General features: G+C 51.9%; 1 protein-coding gene across 4 annotated transcripts in view; it reads right to left on the bottom strand.

Annotated features, from left to right (window-relative positions):
- Positions 1-2,781: 2,781 nt before the first annotated feature.
- The window catches only part of ece1 (endothelin converting enzyme 1), a 401,990-nt gene continuing 382,955 nt past the window's right edge, over positions 2,782-21,816 (bottom strand). For all 4 annotated transcript variants that reach the window (XM_038821847.1, XM_038821850.1, XM_038821848.1 and 1 more), the window contains 3 exons: positions 12,848-13,038; positions 7,887-7,982; positions 2,782-3,232 (listed from right to left, as the gene is read on the bottom strand). In XM_038821847.1, coding sequence (XP_038677775.1) covers positions 3,056-3,232; positions 7,887-7,982; positions 12,848-13,038 — 464 coding nt within the window. In that variant the 3' untranslated portion in view covers positions 2,782-3,055. The remainder of the gene's footprint in view (positions 3,233-7,886; positions 7,983-12,847; positions 13,039-21,816) is intronic.

Genomic DNA, 21,816 nt, shown 5'->3' with positions numbered 1-21,816 from the left:
TCTCTTCCGTATCCTGTTTCCCACCCCCTAGCCAATTGCCTTCCTCTTCCTCAATCTCAGCAAGGTTACTGCAACCTGAACATTGCAAGCAATGATGTAATGTAATTGTACAGATATGACACAGTGCAGTGATGGAAAACTCATTATGTTTTGTTTGCGTTCTGATGAGACTAAGTAGAACTCCACGTGTTGAAGGCTGCAGGAGGAGTTTTGGGTGATGGGGGAGCGATCCAAAACTTTTTTCAGTGGTTAGTCAGCATATTCTGGTCCAGAAAAATATGGGGCAGGATTCTCCGTCCTGCCAGCCCCGTTTTCCAGCATGGCATGCCCCCACCGGCAGCGGGATCTCCGTTCCAGCAGCTGGTCGTTGGAGGTTCCCCATTGCCATCGGGAAACCCGCAGGCGGGGGTGCACTGACGGCAAAGCCGCAGAGAATCCCGCCGACGGAGAATCCCACTACTCGCCGATGGAGAATCCCACTACCCGCCAACGGAGAATCCTGCCGACGGAGAATCCCGCTGACGGAGAATCCCACTACCCGCCGACGGAGAATCCCGCTGACGGAGAATCCCACTGCCCGCCGACGGAGAATCCCACTGCCCGCCGACGGAGAATCCCACTGCTCGCCAACGGAGAATCCCGCCGACGGAGAATCCCACTGCCCGCCGACGGAGAATCTCGCTGACAGAGAATCCCACTGCCCGCCGACGGAGAATCCCACTGCCCGCCGACGGAGAATCCCGCCGACGGAGAATCCCACTGCCCGCCGACGGAGAATCCCGCTGCCGGAGAATCCCACTGCCCGCCGACGGAGAATCCCACCGCCCGCCAACGGAGAATCCCGCTGCCGGAGAATCCCACCGCCCGCCGACGGAGAATCCCGCAGATGAGCTTTCAGCCTTCAAATCAAATTGCTGACAAAGTATTAGTGTGCATTTCAAATGAATTGAGTTAAACTTTCACATTGTGGTGACTTATTAAAGCAGAACTTAAATGTTTCATGGTTGAGGCAGTGCCAGAGATGAGGAAGCTCACTACCACCAACAGGCATCTCCTCGGTTAGGGGTTAGGTGGGGGATATTTCACCTTTCTTGTCATCAGCTCAGACGTACAAACAATAAACCTGCACCATCATGAGCTGACCATTTCCCACGTGTTTTTTCAAAGACAACATGAACAACAGCGGATCAGTGGACATTGTGCTTCCCAAACCTTTATACACCTGACAGGCACACCTTCCGGCTCCAAAATTTCACCCTCAACCACCCCCTCAATTTTCTCCTGTCCGTCCCCGTCATTGAACAATGTCCAGGAATGCTGGCAGCCCAGTCGCTTCTGGCCCAATCAGTAAGTCTCCACACAAACTTATTTGTGGGGGTCAGTGGGTTAATTGGCCATGCCGTAGAATCCCCACAATGCAGAAGAAGGCCATTCAGCCCATCGAGTCTGCACCAACCCTCCAAAAGGAAAGGGCACTCGACCCAGGTCCATTCCACCATCCACCTCACCATATCTTCGTGACTCAAACTGCACACCTTTGGCTCGAGGAGGCAATTTTTGCATGGCCAATCCACCTAACCTGCACATCTTTGGGCTGCGAGGGGAAACCGGAGCACCCGGAGGAAACCCATGCAGACATTGGGAGAAAGTGCAAATTCTACACAAATAAGGCCGGAATTGAACCCGGGTCCCTGGCGCTGTGAGGCAGCAGCGCTAACCACTGTGCCACCTGGTAACCTGAATGCGGGCACCATGTCAATTCTAGCCGATCATTACTTTAGGTCTGTGCATACACCACATGCACACACACTTACACACACACACAGGCATACGTGCAGGCATGCACATGCATGCACACATACACACGTACACTTTACAGCAGCAATCACTGAACAGTATACTCACCCATAGAGCCCTCAGTTTCATTCTGTGGTAGATTTTAGGAAGCGGGCAGTATCCATCTGTCCCAACCACGAGGGCCAGCCTCAGTGATCTCAGACTGAAGGCCCGGCCTGGTGGTGGAATGCTATGTGTACCACAACATTCGCACAAGTCAGCACGATAGCATCACAGCAGTAAGATGCTAACACTGTGAAGCTGAGCTTGCCAACACAAGTACGAAGACCCTGGCCATAGGGAGCTAGCTTTAGAGACGGACCAGGGATGAGTACAGACAAATACCAGCTTTTAAAAGGATCTGCCACATTTTGAAAGAACCAATTCAGAAACAAGTGCTTAAAGGCTAAGAAACAATTTGTCATCAGAATCTCCTCACTCTCCCATCCCTCTTAGCTCCTGGAGAAATGGTAAGTTGACTCAGACTCAGATTTTGACTTGCTGTCGATGTGGGCGGGCCGGGGACGTCAGCGTATCCATTCATTTATCCAGATTATTAAGAGGCAGGTTATTTGTCTGTCTTCACCTGAACTCCTCTGTCCACTGAAGGGGACAAAGGGTGCAGGAGAACGATTCAAGACAATGCAATGGGGAGAAAACATTGAGAATTGGGCAGAAGCAAAACGAGGCCTCGAGCTGACAATATTCATGGTTTCTCCCTCGGATAAATAACGTTTCAGTGTACAAAGACTGAGGTGGGGGGATACATGGTTACAAACTACAGCCAACAATTAAAAACCTACATTAGGGATTCCCTCAGAACTTTCCAACTTGGCAGGAGACCAGACCCTCCGAGAGAATCCCCTACACCCATTCCTTAAAGATTTTAAATATTCAATTTACTAAATAAAAAGTTATTAAAGTGTAAAATGTTCTGCGTTCTTCTTTTTGGTGATGATTGTCCTTCAGTCTGACAACAGTGACATCAAACGTCACCCGTATTTTTGGCTGTCTGCTCAATCGCACAGATTCCAGGGCGTCCACAGATCAGGAAACCGAATAAAAGCTTCACACGTTGCGCAATCCACAGGCTGTTCAATAAAATAAATTTCCCTTTGTCGCAAAGCGAAGTAACGTCCTGATTAGTTGAGCTGGAGTTCGCCATTCAAATTAATCCCCGCTTTGCTGTTCCAGGACTTCAGTCAATAGCTTTTGTAAATCACCACACCTCGCACTTTCTCACAGGATTCATCGCACTTCCCGCAGGGCACTTGAAATGCTCGGCGAATTCGACAGAGTTGGCCACGGTTCCGATCACCCTGTACATTGAGGGGCTATGGGGATCTGTGATGAGCCCCTCGTGGGAGCTTTCTGGGGTCCGCACGGAGCACCAAACCTGGGTGGATGGGGGGCAGAAATGTCACATTCCCCACATTACAATATTTCAACACCACGGCATTGGCTATTTAGCACTTTAAGACATCCTGAAATTGTACAAGGTGCAAAATAAACTCCACATGGACAGTGATCCAGGGCCGAGATTGAACCCGGGCCCTTGGTGGCGTGATGCAGCACTGCTAACCACTGCGCCACAATGCAGCCCACGAAAGGAGCTGTATAAATTCAGTGTGAAAGGTGCTGTATAAATTCAGTGTGAAAGGCACTGTATAAATTCACAGTTAAAAGTGCTGTATAAATTCAGTGTGAAAGGTGCTGTACAAATTCAGTGTGAAAGATAGATGCTGCATAAATTCAGTGTGAAAGGTGCTGTATAAATTCAGTGTGAAAGGTGTTGTATACATTCAGTGTAAAAGTTGCTGTATAAATTCAGTGTCAAAGGTGATGTATAAATTCAGTGTGAAAGGTGCTATCTGGATTCAGTGTGAAAGGTGCTGTATAGATTCAGTCTGAAAGGTGCTGTATAAATTCGGTGTGAAAGGTGCTGTATAAATTCACAGTGAAAAGTGCTGTATAAATTCAGTGTGAAAGGTGTTGCATAAATTCAGTGTGAAAGGCGCTGTATACATTCACAGTGAAAAGTGCTGTATAAATTCAGTGTGAAAGGTGCTGTATAAATTCAGTGTGAAAGGCGCTGTATAAATTCAGTGTGAAAGGGGCTGTATAAATTCAGTGTGAAAGGTGCTATCTGGATTCAGTGTGAACGGTGCTGTATAAATTCAGTCTGAAAGGTGCTGTATAAATTCAGTGTGAAAGGTGCTGTATAAATTCAGTGTGAAAGGGGCTGTATAAATTCAGTGTGAAAGGTGATGTATAAATTCAGTGTGAAAGGTGCTATCTGGATTCAGTGTGAAAGGTGCTGTATAGATTCAGTCTGAAAGGCGTTGTATACATTCAGTGTGAAAGGTGCTGTATAAATTCAGTGTGAAAGGTGCTGTATAAATTCAGTGTGAAAGGGGCTGTATAAATTCAGTGTGAAAGGTGATGTATAAATTCAGCGTGAAAGGGGCTGTATAAATTCAGTGTGAAAGGTGCTATCTAGATTCAGTGTGAAAGGTGCTGTATAAATTCAGTGTGAAAGGCGCTGTATAAATTCAGTGAAAAGTGCTGTATAAATTCAGTGTGAAAGGTGCTGTATACATTCACAGCGAAAAGTGCTGTATAAATTCAGTGTGAAAGGTGCTGTATAAATTCAGTGAAAATGCTGTATGAATTCAGTGTGAAAGGTTGTGTATAAATTCGGTGTGAAAGGTGCTGTATAAATTCACAGTGAAAAGTGCTGTATAAATTCAGTGTGAAAGGTGCTGTATAAATTCAGTGTGAAAGGTGCTGTATAAATTCACAATGAAAAGTGCTGTATAAATTCAGTGTGAAAGGCGTTGCATAAATTCAGTGTGAAAGGCGCTGTATAAATTCACAGTGAAAAGTGCTGTATAAATTCAGTGTGAAAGGTGCTGTATAAATTCAGTATGAAAGGTGCTATCTGGATTCAGTGTGAAAGGTGCTGTATAAATTCAGTGTGAAAGGTGCTGTATAAATTCACAGTGAAAAGTGCTGTATAAATTCAGTGTGAAAGGTGTTGCATAAATTCAGTGTGAAAGGCACTGTATAAATTCACAGTGAAAAGTGCTGTATAAATTCAGTGTGAAAGGGGCTGTATAAATTCAGTATGAAAGGTGCTATCTGGATTCAGTGTGAAAGGTGCTGTATAAATTCAGTGTGAAAGGTGCTGTATAAATTCAGTGTGAAAGGGGCTGTATAAATTCAGTGTGAAAGGAGCTATCTAGATCCAGTGTGAAAGGTGCTGTATAAATTCAGTGTGAAAGGCGCTGTATAAATTCACAGCGAAAAGTGCTGTATAAATTCAGTGTGAAAGGTGCTGTATAAATTCAGTGAAAACGGTGTATAAATTCAGCGTGAAAGGTTGTGTATAAATCCGGTGTGAAAGGTGCTGTATAAATTCACAGTGAAAAGTGCTGTATAAATTCAGTGTGAAAGGTGTTGCATAAATTCAGTGTGAAAGGCACTGTATAAATTCACAGTGAAAAGTGCTGTATAAATTCAGTGTGAAAGGTGCTGTATAAATTCAGTGTGAAAGGTGCTGTATAAATTCAGTGTGAAAGATGCTGTATAATTTCAGTGTGAAAGGTGCTGTATAAATTCAGTGTGAAAGGTGCTGTATAAATTCAGTGTGAAAGATGCTGTATAAATTCAGTGTGAAAGGGGCTGTATAAATTCAGTGTGAAAGGGGCTGTATAAATTCAGTGTGAAAGGGGCTGCATAACTTCAGTGTGAAAGACGCTGTATAAATTCAGTGTGAAAGGCGCTGTATAAATTCAGTGTGAAAGGGGCTGTATAAATTCAGTGTGAAAGGTTCTGTATAAATTCACTTTGAAAGGTTCTGTATAAATTCACTTTGAAAGATGCTACATACATTAACTGGTGTTATATAAATTTAGGTTACTACAAAAACGGATTTAACAATAAATTTTAAAATGGAATTGAATCTGCTTTTTAGATTTATTTACCAAATATGGGTGCTGCTGGCTAAGCCAGCATTTCTCATCCATCTCTAATTGTTCTTGAGGTGCTGGTGAGCTGCCTCTTGAACTGCTGCAGTCCATGTGGTGTAGGTGCAATTTTGGTCCTGCGAGGGAGAGAGCTCCAGGATTCTGACCCAGCGACAGTGAAGGAACGGCGATATATTCCCAGATCAGGATGGTGAGTGACTTGGACGGGACCTTCAAGGTTGTGGTGCTTCCTGTGTTTAATACCATTTTCCTTCTAGATAGTGGTGGTCATGGGTTTGGACAGTGCTGCCTAAGGAGCCTTGGCGAGTTCCTGCAGTGCATCTTGTAGATGGTCCACACGTCTGTTACTGCGCATTGATGGTGGAGGGAGTGAATGTTTGTGGAAGAGGTGCCAATCAAGTGGGCAGCTTTGTCCTGATTGGTGTTAAGCTTCTTGAAGGTTGTTGGTACTGCAAGTGGGGAGTATTCCATCACACTCCTGTAGATTATGTCCATGGCTAGTCCATTTGAGTTTCTGGTCAATGGTAACTCCCAGGATGTTGGTCAGCAATGGCAACGTCAAGGGGTAGGAAATTACTCTGGGTCTCTGGAATACTAATCCAGTGACAATACCACTAGACTACTGCAAATGATGACGAACATTGTGCAATCATTAGAGAACATCCCATGAGTGAACATCCCCACATGTTACAGGGGACAATTTTCATGATAATAATAATCATTATTAGTGTCACAAAGAGGCTTACATTAACACTGTAAATGACGTTACTGTGAAAAGCCCCCATTCGCCACACTCTGGCGCCTGTTCGGGTACACTGAGGGAGAATTCAGAATTTCCAATTCACCGAACAGCACGTCTTTCGGGATTTGTGGGAGGAAACCGGAGCACCCGGAGGAAAGACACGCAGACACGGGAGAACGTTCAGACTACATACAGATAGCGACCCAAGTCGGGAATCGAACCTGGGTCCCTGGCGCAGTGAAGCAACAATGCTAACCACTGTGCTACGGTTTATGGGGATGGCAGGGGAGTGGGTCTAATTCGACAGCTCTTTCAAATAGGCGCAAGGGGCCTGATGTGGGAGTCCCAAAAGGCGGCTGCTCATCACCAGTCCACGTGGCTAAATCTGCTGAAGCTCCGACATGGAGAGGACCACTTCCTCCCACCACCGCTCCTCCCAACCAGCCACAGTTAGAATACTGGCGGTGGCAGAATGAGACCCTTAATTGGCTAATTGCGGACCTCAATGTACCCAAGGCCGACGGACTACTGAATCCTTCCTGTCACATTTTGGGTTTGGGGTGGGGGATCGGGCGGTGGTGATGGTACGTAAGCAAGAGCAGGCCACTTAATGACATTTACATAAGCCCATCCCCCACCTTCAAACATGTAGCCGGGGAGCGTAAAATCCAACCCAATGATGACTTACTTTTCATGTTTGGACTGGAGACTACTTCCTTTTGCATTGCGCTTCCTTCTCCTTTTCTTTATCCCCCCGCCATTTTGTTAAATAAAATGGAATTTCCTTCCCAGTGATTCACACCCCTTAAAAAAAAATTTAGAGTACCCAATTAATTTTTTCCAATTAAAGGGCAATTTAGCGTGGCCAATCCACCTCGCCTGCAGATCTTTGGGTTGTGGGGGTGAAACCCAGGCAGGCACGGAGAGTATGTGCAAACTCCACACGTGCAGTGACCCAGAGCCAGGATCGAACCCGGGACCTCGGCGTCGCGAGGCTGCAGGGCTAACCCACTGCGCCACCGTGCTGCCCGATTTACACCCTTTTTGGAAGATTTCCTGAACCGTAGGAACCTCGGTCAATACGACCCCGATGGAAAAACTGTTCACCTGGTCAGCGAGAAATAGGAGCAGCAAAAAAAATAAATAAATAAAAATCAGCTTCTGTTCCTCAATCCTTAACAGAGTTGGAACAACGTTCCACCAAATGTATAATCATGCAAAACCGCACGGTGCCAAGCAGAAACGTCAATTGAGGCTGGGATTTGAATCCTGGTCGGAAACCCAGACTAGGCGCGCCAGTTAAATGCGATGACCCTCACCTGAGCAAACCCAAGGAAGAAGAGTTGTCGATTGGTGAGGTCCAGGGTGGGCAGCAATATCTCTTCACCATTCTTTTTCACCCAGTTCTCGTAGGCCTGTAAAGCAGATTTACTTGGCTTAGCTGAAGCATTGACATTTAATTAATAATTAATTCAAACAATCCTTTTGGCAATTCCTCTGGATTGCAGTAGCAGTTAACTATTTTTAGTCATTTACTGGACATCAGGAAGGACAAACTTACATTTACATATCGCCCGTTGCATCCTCAGACTATTTGATCAGTAACGTGGAGTCCCTTTGGTCACCTGAGTCGGCGCATAGGCCTCAGTTTAATGTCTCACCTGAACGACAGCACCTCAGACAGTGCAGCATTCTCTCGGTACTTCACCGTTTATGTTCGTCGGTCTAGTTAGGTGCTTAAGCACAACTTTCTGACTTGGATTGGTGAGTGGATGGTGTCCAGAACAGATGACGAACCTGGGAATCACGCAGGAAGTGAGGCCCAGGCAAAACAGCTGGGCCTTCTTTTAGTTTCCGAGATCCATCTGCCACATCAACAGGTGGGAATGATGCTAAGGCTGGTGGATAGGAGCAGATATCAGGCTGGAATATGGCCTTCATGGGGTCAACCCAGGCTCGGAGGGGCCAAGCACAGGGTTGGAGGGCCAACCCAGAGTCAGGGTCGGAGGGGCCAAGCCAGGGTCGGAGGGGCCAAGCCAGGGTCGGAGGGGCCAGCACAGGGTCGTAGGGGCCAGCACAGGGCCGGAGGGGCCAGCACAGGGCCGGAGGGGCCAGCACAGGGTCGGAGGGGCCAGCACAGGGTCGGAGGGGCCAGCACAGGGCCGGAGGGGCCAGCACAGGGCCGGAGGGGCCAGCACAGGGCCGGAGGAGCCAAGCCAGGGTCGGAGGGGCCAGCACAGGGTTGGAGGGGCCAAGCCAGGGTCGGAGGGGCCAGCACAGGGTCGGAGGGGCCAAGCCAGGGTCGGAGGGGCCAACTCAGGGCCGGAGGGGCCAGCACTGGGTCGGAGGAGCCAAGCCAGGGTCGGAGGGGCCAGCACAGGGTCGGAGGGGCCAAGCCAGGGTCGGAGGGGCCAACTCAGGGCCGGAGGGGCCAGCACTGGGTCGGAGGAGCCAAGCCAGGGTCGGAGGGGCCAGCACAGGGTCGGAGGGGCCAGCACAGGGTCGAGGGGGCCAGCACAGGGTCGGAGGGGCCAAGCCAGGGTCGGAGGGGCCAGCACAGGGTCGGAGGGGCCAGCACAGGGTCGGAGGAGCCAAGCCAGGGTCGGAGGGGCCAGCACAGGGTCGGAGGGGCCAAGCCAGGGTCGGAGGGCCCAGCACAGGGCTGGAGGGGCCAGCACAGGGTCGGAGGGGCCATCACAGGGTCGGAGGGGCCAGCACAGGGTCGGAGGGGCCAGCACAGGGTCGGAGGGGCCAGCACAGGGTCGGAGAGGCCAAGCCAGGGTCGGAGGGGCCAAGCCAGGGTCGGAGGGGCCAACACAGGGTCGGAGGGGCCAACACAGGGTCGGAGGGGCCAACACAGGGTCGGAGGGGCCAACACAGGGTCGGAGGGGCCAAGCCAGGATCTGAGGGGCCAAGCCAGGGTCGGAGGGGCCAAGCCAGGGTCGGAGGTGCCAAGCCAGGGTCGGAGGGGCCAAGCCAGGGTCGGAGGGGCCAGCACAGGGCTGGAGGGGCCAACACAGGGTCTGGGGGGCCAACACAGGGTCGGAGGGGCCAAGCCAGGATCTGAGGGGCCAAGCCAGGGTCGGAGGTGCCAAGCCAGGGTCGGAGGGGCCAAGCCAGGGTCGGAGGGGCCAAGCCAGGGTCGGAGGGGCCAAGCCAGGGTCGGAGGGGCCAAGCCAGGGTCGGAGGGGCCAAGACAGGGTCGGAGGGGCCAAGCCAGGGTAGGAGGGGCCAACTCAGGGCCGGAGGGGCCAGCACTGGGTCGGAGGAGCCAAGCCACGGTCGGAGGGGCCAGCACAGGGTCGGAGGGGCCAGCACAGGGTCGAGGGGGCCAGCACAGGGTCGAGGGGGCCAGCACAGGGTCGGAGGGGCCAAGCCAGGGTCGGAGGGGCCAGCACAGGGTCGGAGGGGCCAGCACAGGGTCGGAGGAGCCAAGCCAGGGTCGGAGGGGCCAGCACAGGGTCGGAGGGGCCAAGCCAGGGTCGGAGGGGCCAGCACAGGGCTGGAGGGGCCAGCACAGGGTCGGAGGGGCCATCACAGGGTCGGAGGGGCCAGCACAGGGTCGGAGGGGCCAGCCCAGGGTCGGAGGGGCCAGCCCAGGGTCGGAGGGGCCAGCCCAGGGTCGGAGGGGCCAGCACAGGGTCTGAGGGGCCAAGCCAGGGTCGGAGGGGCCAAGCCAGGGTCTGAGGGGCCAACACAGGGTCGGAGGGGCCAAGCCAGGATCTGAGGGGCCAAGCCAGGGTCGGAGGGGCCAAGCCAGGGTCGGAGGGGCCAAGCCAGGGTCGGAGGGGCCAAGCCAGGGTCGGAGGGGCCAAGCCAGGGTCGGAGGGGCCAAGCCAGGGTCGGAGGGGCCAAGCCAGGGTCGGAGGGGCCAGCACAGGGCTGGAGGGGCCAGCACAGGGCCGGGGCCAACACAGGGTCTGGGGGACCAACACAGGGTCGGAGGGGCCAACACAGGGTCGGAGGGGCCAAGCCAGGATCTGAGGGGCCAAGCCAGGGTCGGAGGTGCCAAGCCAGGGTCGGAGGGGCCAAGCCAGGGTCGGAGGGGCCAAGCCAGGGTCGGAGGGGCCAAGCCAGGGTCGGAGGGGCCAAGCCAGGGTCGGAGGGGCCAAGCCAGAGTCGGAGGGGCCAAGCCAGGGTCGGAGGGGCCAAGCCAGGGTCGGAGGGGCCAAGCCAGGGTCGGAGGGGCCAAGCCAGGGTCGGAGGGGCCAAGCCAGGGTCGGAGGGGCCAAGCCAGGGTCGGAGGGGCCAAGCCAGGGTCGGAGGGGCCAAGCCAGGGTCGGAGGGGCCAAGCCAGGGTCGGAGGGGCCAAGCCAGGGTCGGAGGGGCCAAGCCAGGGTCGGAGGGGCCAACCCAGCATCTGAGGGGCCAAGCCAGGGTCTGAGGGGTTAATGAAAGTCAGGAAGAATGAACCCAGGGCTTGAAGGATCACTCCAGTCCTTCATGAGCCCGTAAAGAATCTTCCCCAAGAGTAGAAAGTATTGTTCAGTGTGGCCTATCTGAACCCTCTCCTGTTTCTAGCCAGGTTTCTCCAGTAGGACCATTGCGAGTCACAGTTGAAATCATGTTGCGACACCAATGTCGTCACCTTCAGATTGATTGTTGGTTGTGGGCGGGGGATGCGTGGAAGAGTTGGCAGGCAATTCTACAATAATATAATGTGCAAGTGACTCGATGATTTCCTCCCACCTGATGTCTGCTATTACTTCTTTACTTACACGTTAACTCGTTAATTCATCCATTCACCTGCCAAATCTAACCCATGAAGTAAAGACCAGGGGCGAGATTCTCCGCAAATGCCAAGTCTTGCGCGGCGGCTGAGGGAAAAGACGGCAACTGCGCATGTGTGGGTTGGCGTTGTCCAACCTGCGCATGCCGGCTGACACGGCCGATGATGTCAGCCGCGCATGCGCAGGTTGGACAACGCCAACCCACACATGCGCAGTTGCCGTCTTTTCCCTCAGCTGCCGTGCAAGGCTTGATCTTGCGGGGCGGTGGAGGAAAAAGAGTGCGTCCGCACGGCCCGCGATCGGTGGGCACCGATCACGGGCCTATGCCCCCCTTGACACGGCCGTGGTACTGCTGTGCCAGCCAATCTGGCACCCGTTTCACGACGGCAGCAAGCAGGTGTGTTTGCTGCCGTGTTCAAACGGGTGCGAAGGCCCGGCCGCTCAGCCCATCGGCCTCGGAGAATCGCCGCTCGACGTACAAAACGGCGAGCAGCGATTCGTGGCATGGGTCGGGTGTGGGGGGGGGGGGGGGGGGGGGGGGGGGGGGGAGGGGCGAGGGGAAGAATAGCGGGAGGGCGTGAAAAATGTCGGGAGCCCCTCCCGCTATTCTCGCACCCGGCGTGGGGGGCGGAGAATCGCGCCCCAGAAGACTAGGTGAGAGTCTCCCTTTATCTGTAATGCCTAACAGGCAAGTTCCACTTGTGTTAACAAGTGAAGCAGGAGTCTTGAATTTTTTGCTCGTGCTGGCCTGTGTGCTAGATCCTGGCTCCCGTTCCATCCAGTCCTGGCTGATTTTCCTGGACACTGGATGGGGTGTGCAGCAGGGCTACGTTGCATGAACCGGCATTGAGCTTGAACCAGCTCGTTAAGGTGCAAGTAAAGCCAATTAAAAGAGACCAACCTCCCAGCGTTTACAGGCCGTGGGGTCAGTTCAGAGGAGTTGCAGAGAGGTCACCTCCTTGTTGAAGCGCCCCCTCTCTCACTTACATTCCACTACAGCTTGCTGCTCCCTTCAAGACGGCCCCTGATGACCTGCTCTCCCACCTCCTCTCCGTCGCTCCCCCCCTCCCCCCCACCAGCTTCGAGAGTCTGCCCTTTGTCCTAGATCGGATGGTGAGTCAGCTCTTTGGCCATTAATTGGGGAAAATCCACAGTGAGTGACTCTTTCCTGTACAGCACGGGATGGTCTTTATTGTGGCATGGTGCCACAGCGGTTGGCACTGCTGCCTCACAATGCCAGGGACCCGGGTTCGATTGCGTTCTCGAGTGGCTGACTGTGTGGAGTTGCACATTGTCCCAGTGTCTGCGTGGGCCCCCCCTGGGTGCTCCAGTTTCCTCCCATAGACCAAAGATGTGCTGGTTAAGTGGATTGACCATGGTATGGACCAGGTGGGCCGAATGGCCTCCTTGTGCGCTGTAGGGATTCTATGAGATCTGGCTGCGGTTCAGAAACTCTCAGGGGAAGTCCAACTTCAGGATTGATAATCTGAAGTTTGTAACAGATACCATTGGTGTTGGCCGTGTACATCAATGAGCAGAATGGTACTTACATGGTAAGCTGCTTTCAGACCTCCATTGTCAGCAATATTTTCACCCAGTGTTTGCTTGCCATTCACTTGCTCATTGTTGATGGTGAAGTTATTGTACTGATCGATCATGCACTCGGTCTGGTGTTTGAAGGCCTCGACTGAGGAGTTCTTCCACCAGGATCGGAGGTTGCCATCTTTGTCATACTCCCTCCCTGCCATGTAAACAAATGAAGAAAGAATTACCTCAGTGCCCAAGTACAACTTTTGAGCAGCTGCAATTAGTACAGAGAACCACCTGTATCAGCACGGATGACAGATTCGGACAGCTGCTCCTGTCCGAGGTCTGAAACTTGGAATCTAATGGCAATGGGAATTGAAAGCATCTCGCAAATGCCACACAGACCAGAGAGAGTTTGTTATTTGGATCGATGGTTTAATTCTTTTCCATTTCAGGAGAGAAAATGCAGAATTCTAGCAATCTGTCAGCAGAGTTCAGCAGAATCGATGGCGATTTCCTTGATGAAGCTTCCAAATCAATTTACCATGGTGGTGTAGAGCCAAGATCAAAACTGAAATGAATCCTACGTCCGCACAAGACTTGTTTGGGTTATCAAATGCTGAATTACATGTCGCTCACAGGGCTCTTAAAACGAATGACCAGAAAATCTATCTGCCCAAACCAGGAGTGGGGCATTCGGAAAAGATGCAGCATGGACAAGCTGGGCCGAAGGACCTGTTTCCATGCTGCAAGTGTCTATGACTTTATAACTTATGGAAAAAAACCAGACTTATTTTTGAAACGGACTAGAACAAAGAACAAAGAAAAGTACAGCACAGGAACAGGCCCTTCGGCCCTCCAAGCCTGCGCCGACCATGCTGCCCTCTATTCCCATCCTATTCATGTATTTGTCAAGATGCCCCTTAAATGCCACTATCGTCCCTGCTTCCACCACCTCCTCTGGCAGTGAGTTCCAGGCACTAATGTGGTTTGAACTCACAGCCAAGATGGCTATCTAATTTGCATTACTGTACATTCCACGTTCCAGTCTCAATGACATTTCTGCAAAGACCCAAAGGCAATGACCTCAGAGGAATGTGAGTAAAGCATATTTCCCCTATTCCATTAGCACAACATCCAAATGTTCAACTGGGTGGAGACAAACCATCAAACGTAACCACTTGAACAATGGGACCCAGGCTAAGAGAGGGAATTCTCTGACCTGACAATTAGAATAGATGATCATGTTTGAACTACTAGTCAGTTGGACAGGGAGGTCACTTGAACAACCAACCCTTTGTGTTTTAAGCACATATACTCACAGGAGAACAGATGACAAGCTGCTGATGGACCCTTTCCTCTTGCCCGCTCTACCCAACTTGAAAGCCTTTGGGCCGAGCCTGCTGCTATTTGACTCTCTCGATGCTCACAATAGAGATTTGTTTTGTTAAAAGAACTCAACTTCACAGCTGTGTCTCCAAAAGAACAAACCACATCCATCTTCAGTTGTAAATCTCCTCAACAGTAAAAGACCACCAAGTGGAAGCAGCAAGATCATCAGATTCAGCCTGAAGTCAGCCTGAAGTAATGCCAAAGATATGTTTCAACCTTTCCATGTTTGAGCACCAGGTCAAGAAAGCTATGATCGATTCACAAACACTTAAACTACTCATGTCAAATTCTTCTCTACATTAATTTAATTGGACTGTTAAACATGTTTGTTTTAAATTGGCAGCTTTCCCCAGTTGTAAATTGCCAGATATATTTTCCATGGGCAGAAATGTTATATAATCACTCTTCTGTTAACAGGCATGCCAAATCCTTTGATCACGTGATTTGTCAAATTCAGCGCCACACGAAATCTTACTGAAAACTTGGGGTTTTAAGAGTGTTTCTACACATGCGGACCCATTTGTGTGCATGTTTGTGTATGTGGTGGGGTCGGTAAATTTCTTTCAGAAATACCTACCCATTCCTCATGCAGATTTGGGTTTGATAAATCATGAACAAAGAATTCCAGTGGGTGTTGTGTTCCAACAGAAGCTTTGGTGGGAATGTTGGGAAGGTCTTGTACGTGAATTAGACCTTGAAGCACTGGACTATACAGATCAAGGCACTCTCAAAACTGGCCACCATTTTGAATGGACTCGAGCTGATCCTGTTGCTCTGGTTACTGCTGTGAAAGATGGGCCCCGTGCCGCCATCCCTCCTTCCCCCCCCGACATTGCCTTCCACAACCTAATTTCAATCGAGATTTGCCCAATGTTTAATGGGTAAATTCACAGGACGGGTTTATACTGGAGCTCGTAAAAAGTGTACGTCCCAAGCCCCTTCCATGCTCTAGACCGAGTTAGCTAAGCTTGGCTGCTCAGCTTCGGCACATCTGCTTGGTTAGGCCCCACTTTCAGTTTCTTTGGCAGTCACCTCTTCGGAGTTTAGCTGCCAATGTGGGCACAAAGTGTGCCTGTGCAGTCCTTAAATATGTTTATCATGCCTGGACAGTCATGGCCAGTAATTACTCCGTCCAATTTTAGGAAAGTTTTAGTTGCAGCCCTCCCAATCAAAATGGCACATCCCCCCAGAAATCTACTTCATTCACTAACTCCCTGCAGCAGAGATAAACAGCTGATAAATGGGACACCTCTGTCTGTTGAGACAAAATGTACAACTGATAAGATTTTCAAATACGTTTACTATGAAGCATTTTCAGATGAAGTAATATAGTTTTTGTAAAGAGCCTTGACCTTTCTGAGATTAAATAAGCCACTAATAAACTCACTGTTAACCTATATTGGTCTGTGCTTGAGAAAAATAACTGTCCATAATTCTGTACTTAATCTCTCAATCTTTAAGAGTTTGTCTCTTGATTTATGGGACAGTGGGATTGGAATGTCTACAATCTAATGTGAAGGATGTGTTTAACTTATGGTGTTTAACTACGGCTGCAATTTGGTTACCCCTTGGAGGTTAATTACAAATTAACTGTACTAAGGAGACGTGAGGGCGTAGTGGTCAGAATCTTATTAATACCATTTTGTGAGGTGTGACTCTTGATTAGAAGTATTTTCTAATGGTTTAAATAGGAAGTGATTGCCTTCCTTCCCTTTTGTATATTTTTAACATAAATTTACACACTAAAGTTTGACACTGAGGGTGCAATCGAACTCCCACTCTGCCACCGAAAGGTAGCTCGCGACGGCGCTGCATTGCCGATTGAAGCCGGAAGACCCTGCTCCCGGGATCTTCCCGGCTCACAAGATCTAACATTATTTTGAGAGACATTGCAATGTAAATCCCGCCCATTGTGGCCGTGATCACTGATGGGACCATCAATTCACGTGACACGTGGTTAGAAGTGAACAGTGGTTTTAATCGTCTTACAACAAAGCCTGCCTGTGACACGATGAACTCCAGATGAACTGCAGGCAGGCTCTCAGCATCAACCTTTATACTTCCGGTTAGGGGGAGGAGCCATGGGTGGAGCAAAGGGTGGAGCCGAGTACAAACTCCCGTACACTCCCAGTGCATCTCCCCCTAGTGGAAGAGCAGCGCAACTGCTTGTGTGCCGAGCTTACAGAGACATAGTAATACACTGTGAATTACGCTACTGTGATTCACCACATTCACCCCCTGTAAAAAAAATCAAGTCCGGCGGGGGTGGTGGCTTACAGATCGAGTCTGTCCGGTGGCGGGGCTGTCCGCTGTGATCGGCGGAGCACCGGGGTTGCAGCCCCTTCTGGTGGCTGGATGACCACCGTCAGTTGGGGTACGACAGCGGACTCTGGGGGCGATTCCGCCCGAGCTTCGTACCCGTATGGTTCGACTGGGGACTGAGGGCGCTGGGAGCTAGCTGGCGGGGGCGCGCAAAAAAAATGTAGCGAACTGGTAGGTGCGGGGCATGGGGGGTGAGTTGGGTGGGATGTAGTGTGAGGGGTACCTCGGCGGTGGTAGTGGGGGGGGGGTTTGGATCCTGCAGGTGCTAGGTCCCGGAGGGATACAGTGTCCTGACGGCCGTCAGGGAACTCTACGAAGGCGTACTGGGGGTTCGAATGCAGTAGGAGCACTTTCTCTACGAGTGGGTCAGTTTTGTGCGCCCTGACGTGCTTCCGGAGGAGTACTGGGCCCGGTGTCTTCAACCATGCCCGGAGCGAAACCCCCGTGGTAGTGCCCCTGGAAAAAATAAAGAGCCGCTCGTGAGGGGTCTGGTTGGTAGCGGTACATAAGAGGGACCTAATAGCATGGAGCGCATCGGGGAGGACTTCTTGCCAATGGGAGATCGGGAGATTCCTGGACCGCAGGGTCAGTAGGACGGTCTTCCAGACCGTTGCATTCTCCCTCTCCACCTTCCCGTTCCCCCTGGGGTTATAGCTGGTAGTCCTGCTCAAGGCAATGCCCTTGCCGAGCAGGTACTGACACAGCTCGTCGCTCATGAAGGACGAACCCCGGTCGCTGTGTACATAGCTGGGGAAACCAAACAGGGTGAAGGTACTATGCAGGGCCCTAATGACTGTGTGGGAGGTCATATCGGGGCACGGGATAGCAAAGGGAAAACGGGAGAACTCGTCTATGACATTCAGGAAGTACATATTCCTATTAGTCGAGGGAGTGGCCCTTTGAAATTGATAGCGAGGCGTTCAAAGGGCCTAGAAGCCTTGACCAGGTGGGCCCTGTCTGGTCTGTAGAAGCGCGGTTTGCACTCCGCGCAGATCGGGCAATCCCTGGTGATGGCTTTTACCTCCTCGGTGGAGAAAGGCAGATTTTGGGCTTTAATGTAGTGGGCGAGCCGGGTGACCCCCTGGTGGCAGAGGTAATTGTGGATGGTTCTTAAGCGGTCGCTCTGTGCGCTGGCATACGTCCCGCGGGACAGGGCACATGGAGGCTCGTTGAGCTTCCCCGGTCGATACATAATATCGTAATTGTAGGTGGAGAGTTCGATCCTCCAACTCAGAATTTTGTCATTTTTACTTTTGCCCCTTTGCGAGTTGTCAAACATGAAGGCAACCGATCTTTGGTCGGTGATGAGGGCGAACCTTCTACCTGCGAGGTAGTGCCTCCAGTGACGAACAGCCTCCACAATGGCTTGTGCTTCCTTTTCGACTGAGGAGTGTCGAAGTTCCGAAGCGGAGAGGGTTCGGGAGAAAAATGCGACTGGTCTCCCTGCCTGATTTAGTGTGGCTGCAAGAGCTACCTCTGAGGCGTCGCTCTCAACCTGGAAAGGGACGGATTCATCCACCGCCCTCATGGCAGCCTTGGCGATGTCCTCCTTGATGCAGTTGAAGGCCTGGCGAGCCTCAGCTGACAGGGGAAAAAGTGTGGCCTTAAAGAGTGGGCGGGCTTTGTCCACATATTGAGGGACCCACTGGGCATAATACGAAAAGAATCCCAAGCACCGTTTGAGGGCCTTGGGACAATGAGGGAGAGGGAGTTCTACGAGGGGGCGCATAGGGTCCGGGTCGGGACCCAGGACTCCGTTTTCCACGACATAGCCGAGGATGGCTAGTCTGGTTGTGCGGAAAACGCATTTCTCCTTGTTGTATGTGAGGTTAAGCTTCTGGGCCATCTGGAGAAATCGGTTGAGGTTGGCATCGTGGTCCTGCTGGTCATAGCCGCAGATGGTGACATTGTCCAAGTACGGAAACGTGGCCCGCAGCCCGTGCTGGTCCACCATTCGGTCCATTGCTCGTTGGAACACCAAAACTCCATTTGTGACACCAAAGGGGACACGGAGGAATTGGAAGAGGCGGCCATCGGCCTCAAACGCCGTGAAGTGGCGGTCCTCCGGGCGGATTGGGAGTTGCTGGTATGCAGACTTCAGATTCACCGTGGAAAAAAACCGATACTGGGCAATCTGATTCACCACGTCTGCAATCCTAGGGAGGGGGTACGCGTCGAGGAGCGTAAACCGATTAATAGTCTGACTATAGTCTATGACCATGCGGAATTTCCCCCCGGTCTTGACGACCACCACCTGAGCTCTCCAGGGACCGTTACTGGCCTCTATGATCCCCTCACGTAAAAGCCTCCGAACCTCGGATCGAATGAACACCCTGTCCTGTAGGCTGTACCGCCTGCTGCGAGTGGCTATGGGTTTACAGTCCGGAGTGAGGTTGGCAAAGAGAGGGGGGGGGGGGGGGGGGGGGGAGATTCGCAGCGTGGCTAGGCTGCAGATAGTGAGTGGGGGTAGAGGTCCGCCGAAGCTGAGGGTGAGACTGTTGAGATTGCATTGAAAGTCGAGTCCCAATAAGAGTGGGGCGCAGAGTTCAGGCAGGACGTATAGTTGGAATTTAGAATAGCTAGCGCCTTGGATTGTTAGAGTTGCGACGGTGCGCCCTTGGATATGGACAGAGTGGGAACCCGAAGCGAGGGAGATAGTTTGCCGTGCCGGGAAAACGGGGAGCGAACAGCGTCTTACCAGATCTGGGTGTACGAAGCTCTCGGTGCTCCCGGAGTCGAAAAGGCGCGGTGTACTTACCCTTTGATTTTGACCGTTGTCATAGAGTTGCTGAGATGCTTTGGCGCGATTGGTCCAGTGTGACTGAGTTGAGTTGCGGGTAGTCGGCGGCTCGGTCGGCTGCGCTGGGGTGGCCCCGCGATGAGTGTCCACTGAGGTCACAGTCTTCAATCGAGTTTTCTGAGTGTGGAGAGGATGGGGCCCAAGATGGCCGTTCCCATGGATCGCACGTGGCTGGCGGCGAGGAAGATGGCATCCAAGATGGCGGCCCCCATGAGTCGCCCGTGGTGGACCGCGTGGTGGGGGTCTGCCAAGATGGCGGCCCCCATGGATCGCACTTGGCGGGTGGGGGCGGAGTCGGGGCATAGGCCGCTGCGTTCCGGGGCCTGCGAGTGCGGAGAGCGATTACTTTGTGCCGCTGGAGTTTTAGGGGCTGGGGCCTTCCTTGCCAGGCACACTTTGGCGTAGTGGCCTTTTCGCCTGCAGCAGGTCGCGTTGCGGGCCGGGCAGTGCTGCCGCGGGTGCTGGGGCTGGCCACAAAAGTGGCAGGCTGGGGCAGCATGGTGGCTGCGCGGCGCAGGCCTGGGGGAGTTGCTGGTCGGGGGCCCATGACAGGGTCGCGCAGTCGGCAGGAAACGAGGTGAGGCTACGAAATGAGACCTCCATAGTTGTAGCGAGTTCAACAGTATCTTCTAAATTTAGGGCCCCCTTCTCAAGCAGTCACTGGCGCACGAAATTCGATCTAAGGCCTGCAACAAAGACATCGCGGACAGCAAGTTCTCTATGCTTTGTAGCAGTTACAGCCTGACAATTACAGTCCCGGGATAAGGCTTTCAAGTCTCTGAGGAATTCTTCTAGCGATTCTGTAGGGCGCTGGCGGCGAGTAGTAAAAATGTGGCGCACGTAGACCTCATTGATAGGCCTCACGTGCATTCTATCGAGTAGGGCCAGGGCCTCTGTATATGAGCCGGTACAGTTTAGCTGAGTAGATATACGATGGCTCACCCTCGCGTGCAGTAGACCGAGTTTCTGCTCCTCCGTCGTTTCTGGGGTGCTTGCTTCAGCCAGGTAGGCCTTAAAACATCGGAGCCAATGCGAAAATATTTCTTTCGCCTCTGCATCCTGCGGGTCGAGTTCCAGTCGGTTAGGCTTGAGGGCTGATTCCATGGTCATTCCTTACTGTTTCTTAAGACGATTAAATTGATGAGACCATCAATTCACGCGACACGTGGTTAGAAGTGAACAGTGGTTTTAATTGTCTTACAACAGAGCCTGCCTGTGACATGATGAACTCCAGATGAACTGCAGGCAGGCTCTCAGCATCAACCTTTATACTTCCGGTTAGGGGGGAGGAGCCGTGGGTGGAGCCCAGTACAAACTCCCATACACTCCCAGTGCATCTCCCCCTAGTGGCAGAGCAGTGCAACTGCTCATGTGCCGAGCTTACAGAGACATAGTAATACAGTGTGAATTACGCTACTGTGATACACCACAATCACTTTTTGGCAAATCTACATATTAAAGCGAGACAGCTTGTCTCACTTTAATGTGCAGTTTTTCGAGGTACCCAAACATTGGGATCCATCCCCTTTGCCTCGGAGACCTTGGGTGAGCGCTGTTCAGTGCTGGTCTCCACAAATGAAGCCCAGATGGAACGGCACTCATGGGGGTCTCCCAAGGGAATGGGGACACCCACAGTGTATGCCCTTTGGTTTGGGTGATACCCTGGCACTGCTAGTGCCAGCATGGCAGTGCCACCTGGGTGCCAGACTGACGCTGCCAAGGTGCCCAAGTGGCACTGCCATGGTGGGGACTATGGGGGCCCTCCTGCAGTGCACTTAAGTTTGGGGAGGGGAGGGGGCAGTTGGGGATCACTTGGGAGGCTCCAGAGATTGGGACGCCATTTAAAAATGGAATCCCAGGGCAGCATGGTGCCGCAGTGGGCTAGCCGTGCTGCCTCACGACGCTGAGGGTCCCAGGTTCAATCACGGCTCTGGGTCACTGTCCGTGTGGAGTTTGCACATTCTCCCAGTGTTTGCGTGGATTTCGCCCCCACGACCCAAAGATGTGCAAGGTAGGTGGATTGAAAACGCTAAATTGGAAAAAATTAATTGGATACTCTAAATTTAAAAAAAACCCAGACTGAAAGTGTGACAGATAGTTATCTTCTACATCCATAATATAGCAGGTTTTGTGTAAAGTGTACACTTCCCTTAACATAGAATACCTCCTGTGCAGAAAGAGGTTATTCGGCCCATCGAGTGGACACCGGCCCTCTGAAAGAGCACCCGACCCAGGACCACTCCCCCACACTATCACCGTAACCCCACCTAACCTGCACATCTTTGGACACCCAGGGGAAATTTAACAATGACAATGCACCTAACTTGCATATCTGTGGACTGTGGGAAGAAACAGGAGCACCCGGAGGAAACGCACTCAGACTCCACACAGACAGTGACCCATGGCTGGAATTGAACCTGGTCGCTAGTGCTGTGGGGCAGCAGTGCGAACCACTGTGCCACTGATATTTTCCGGCAC

Source organism: Scyliorhinus canicula, chromosome 16, assembly GCF_902713615.1.
Source record: "Scyliorhinus canicula chromosome 16, sScyCan1.1, whole genome shotgun sequence".
Taxonomy (NCBI): Eukaryota; Metazoa; Chordata; class Chondrichthyes; order Carcharhiniformes; family Scyliorhinidae; genus Scyliorhinus; species Scyliorhinus canicula.
The sequence above is the reverse complement of the archived record's forward strand: the minus strand, read 5'-3'. Positions and strand labels throughout refer to the sequence as shown.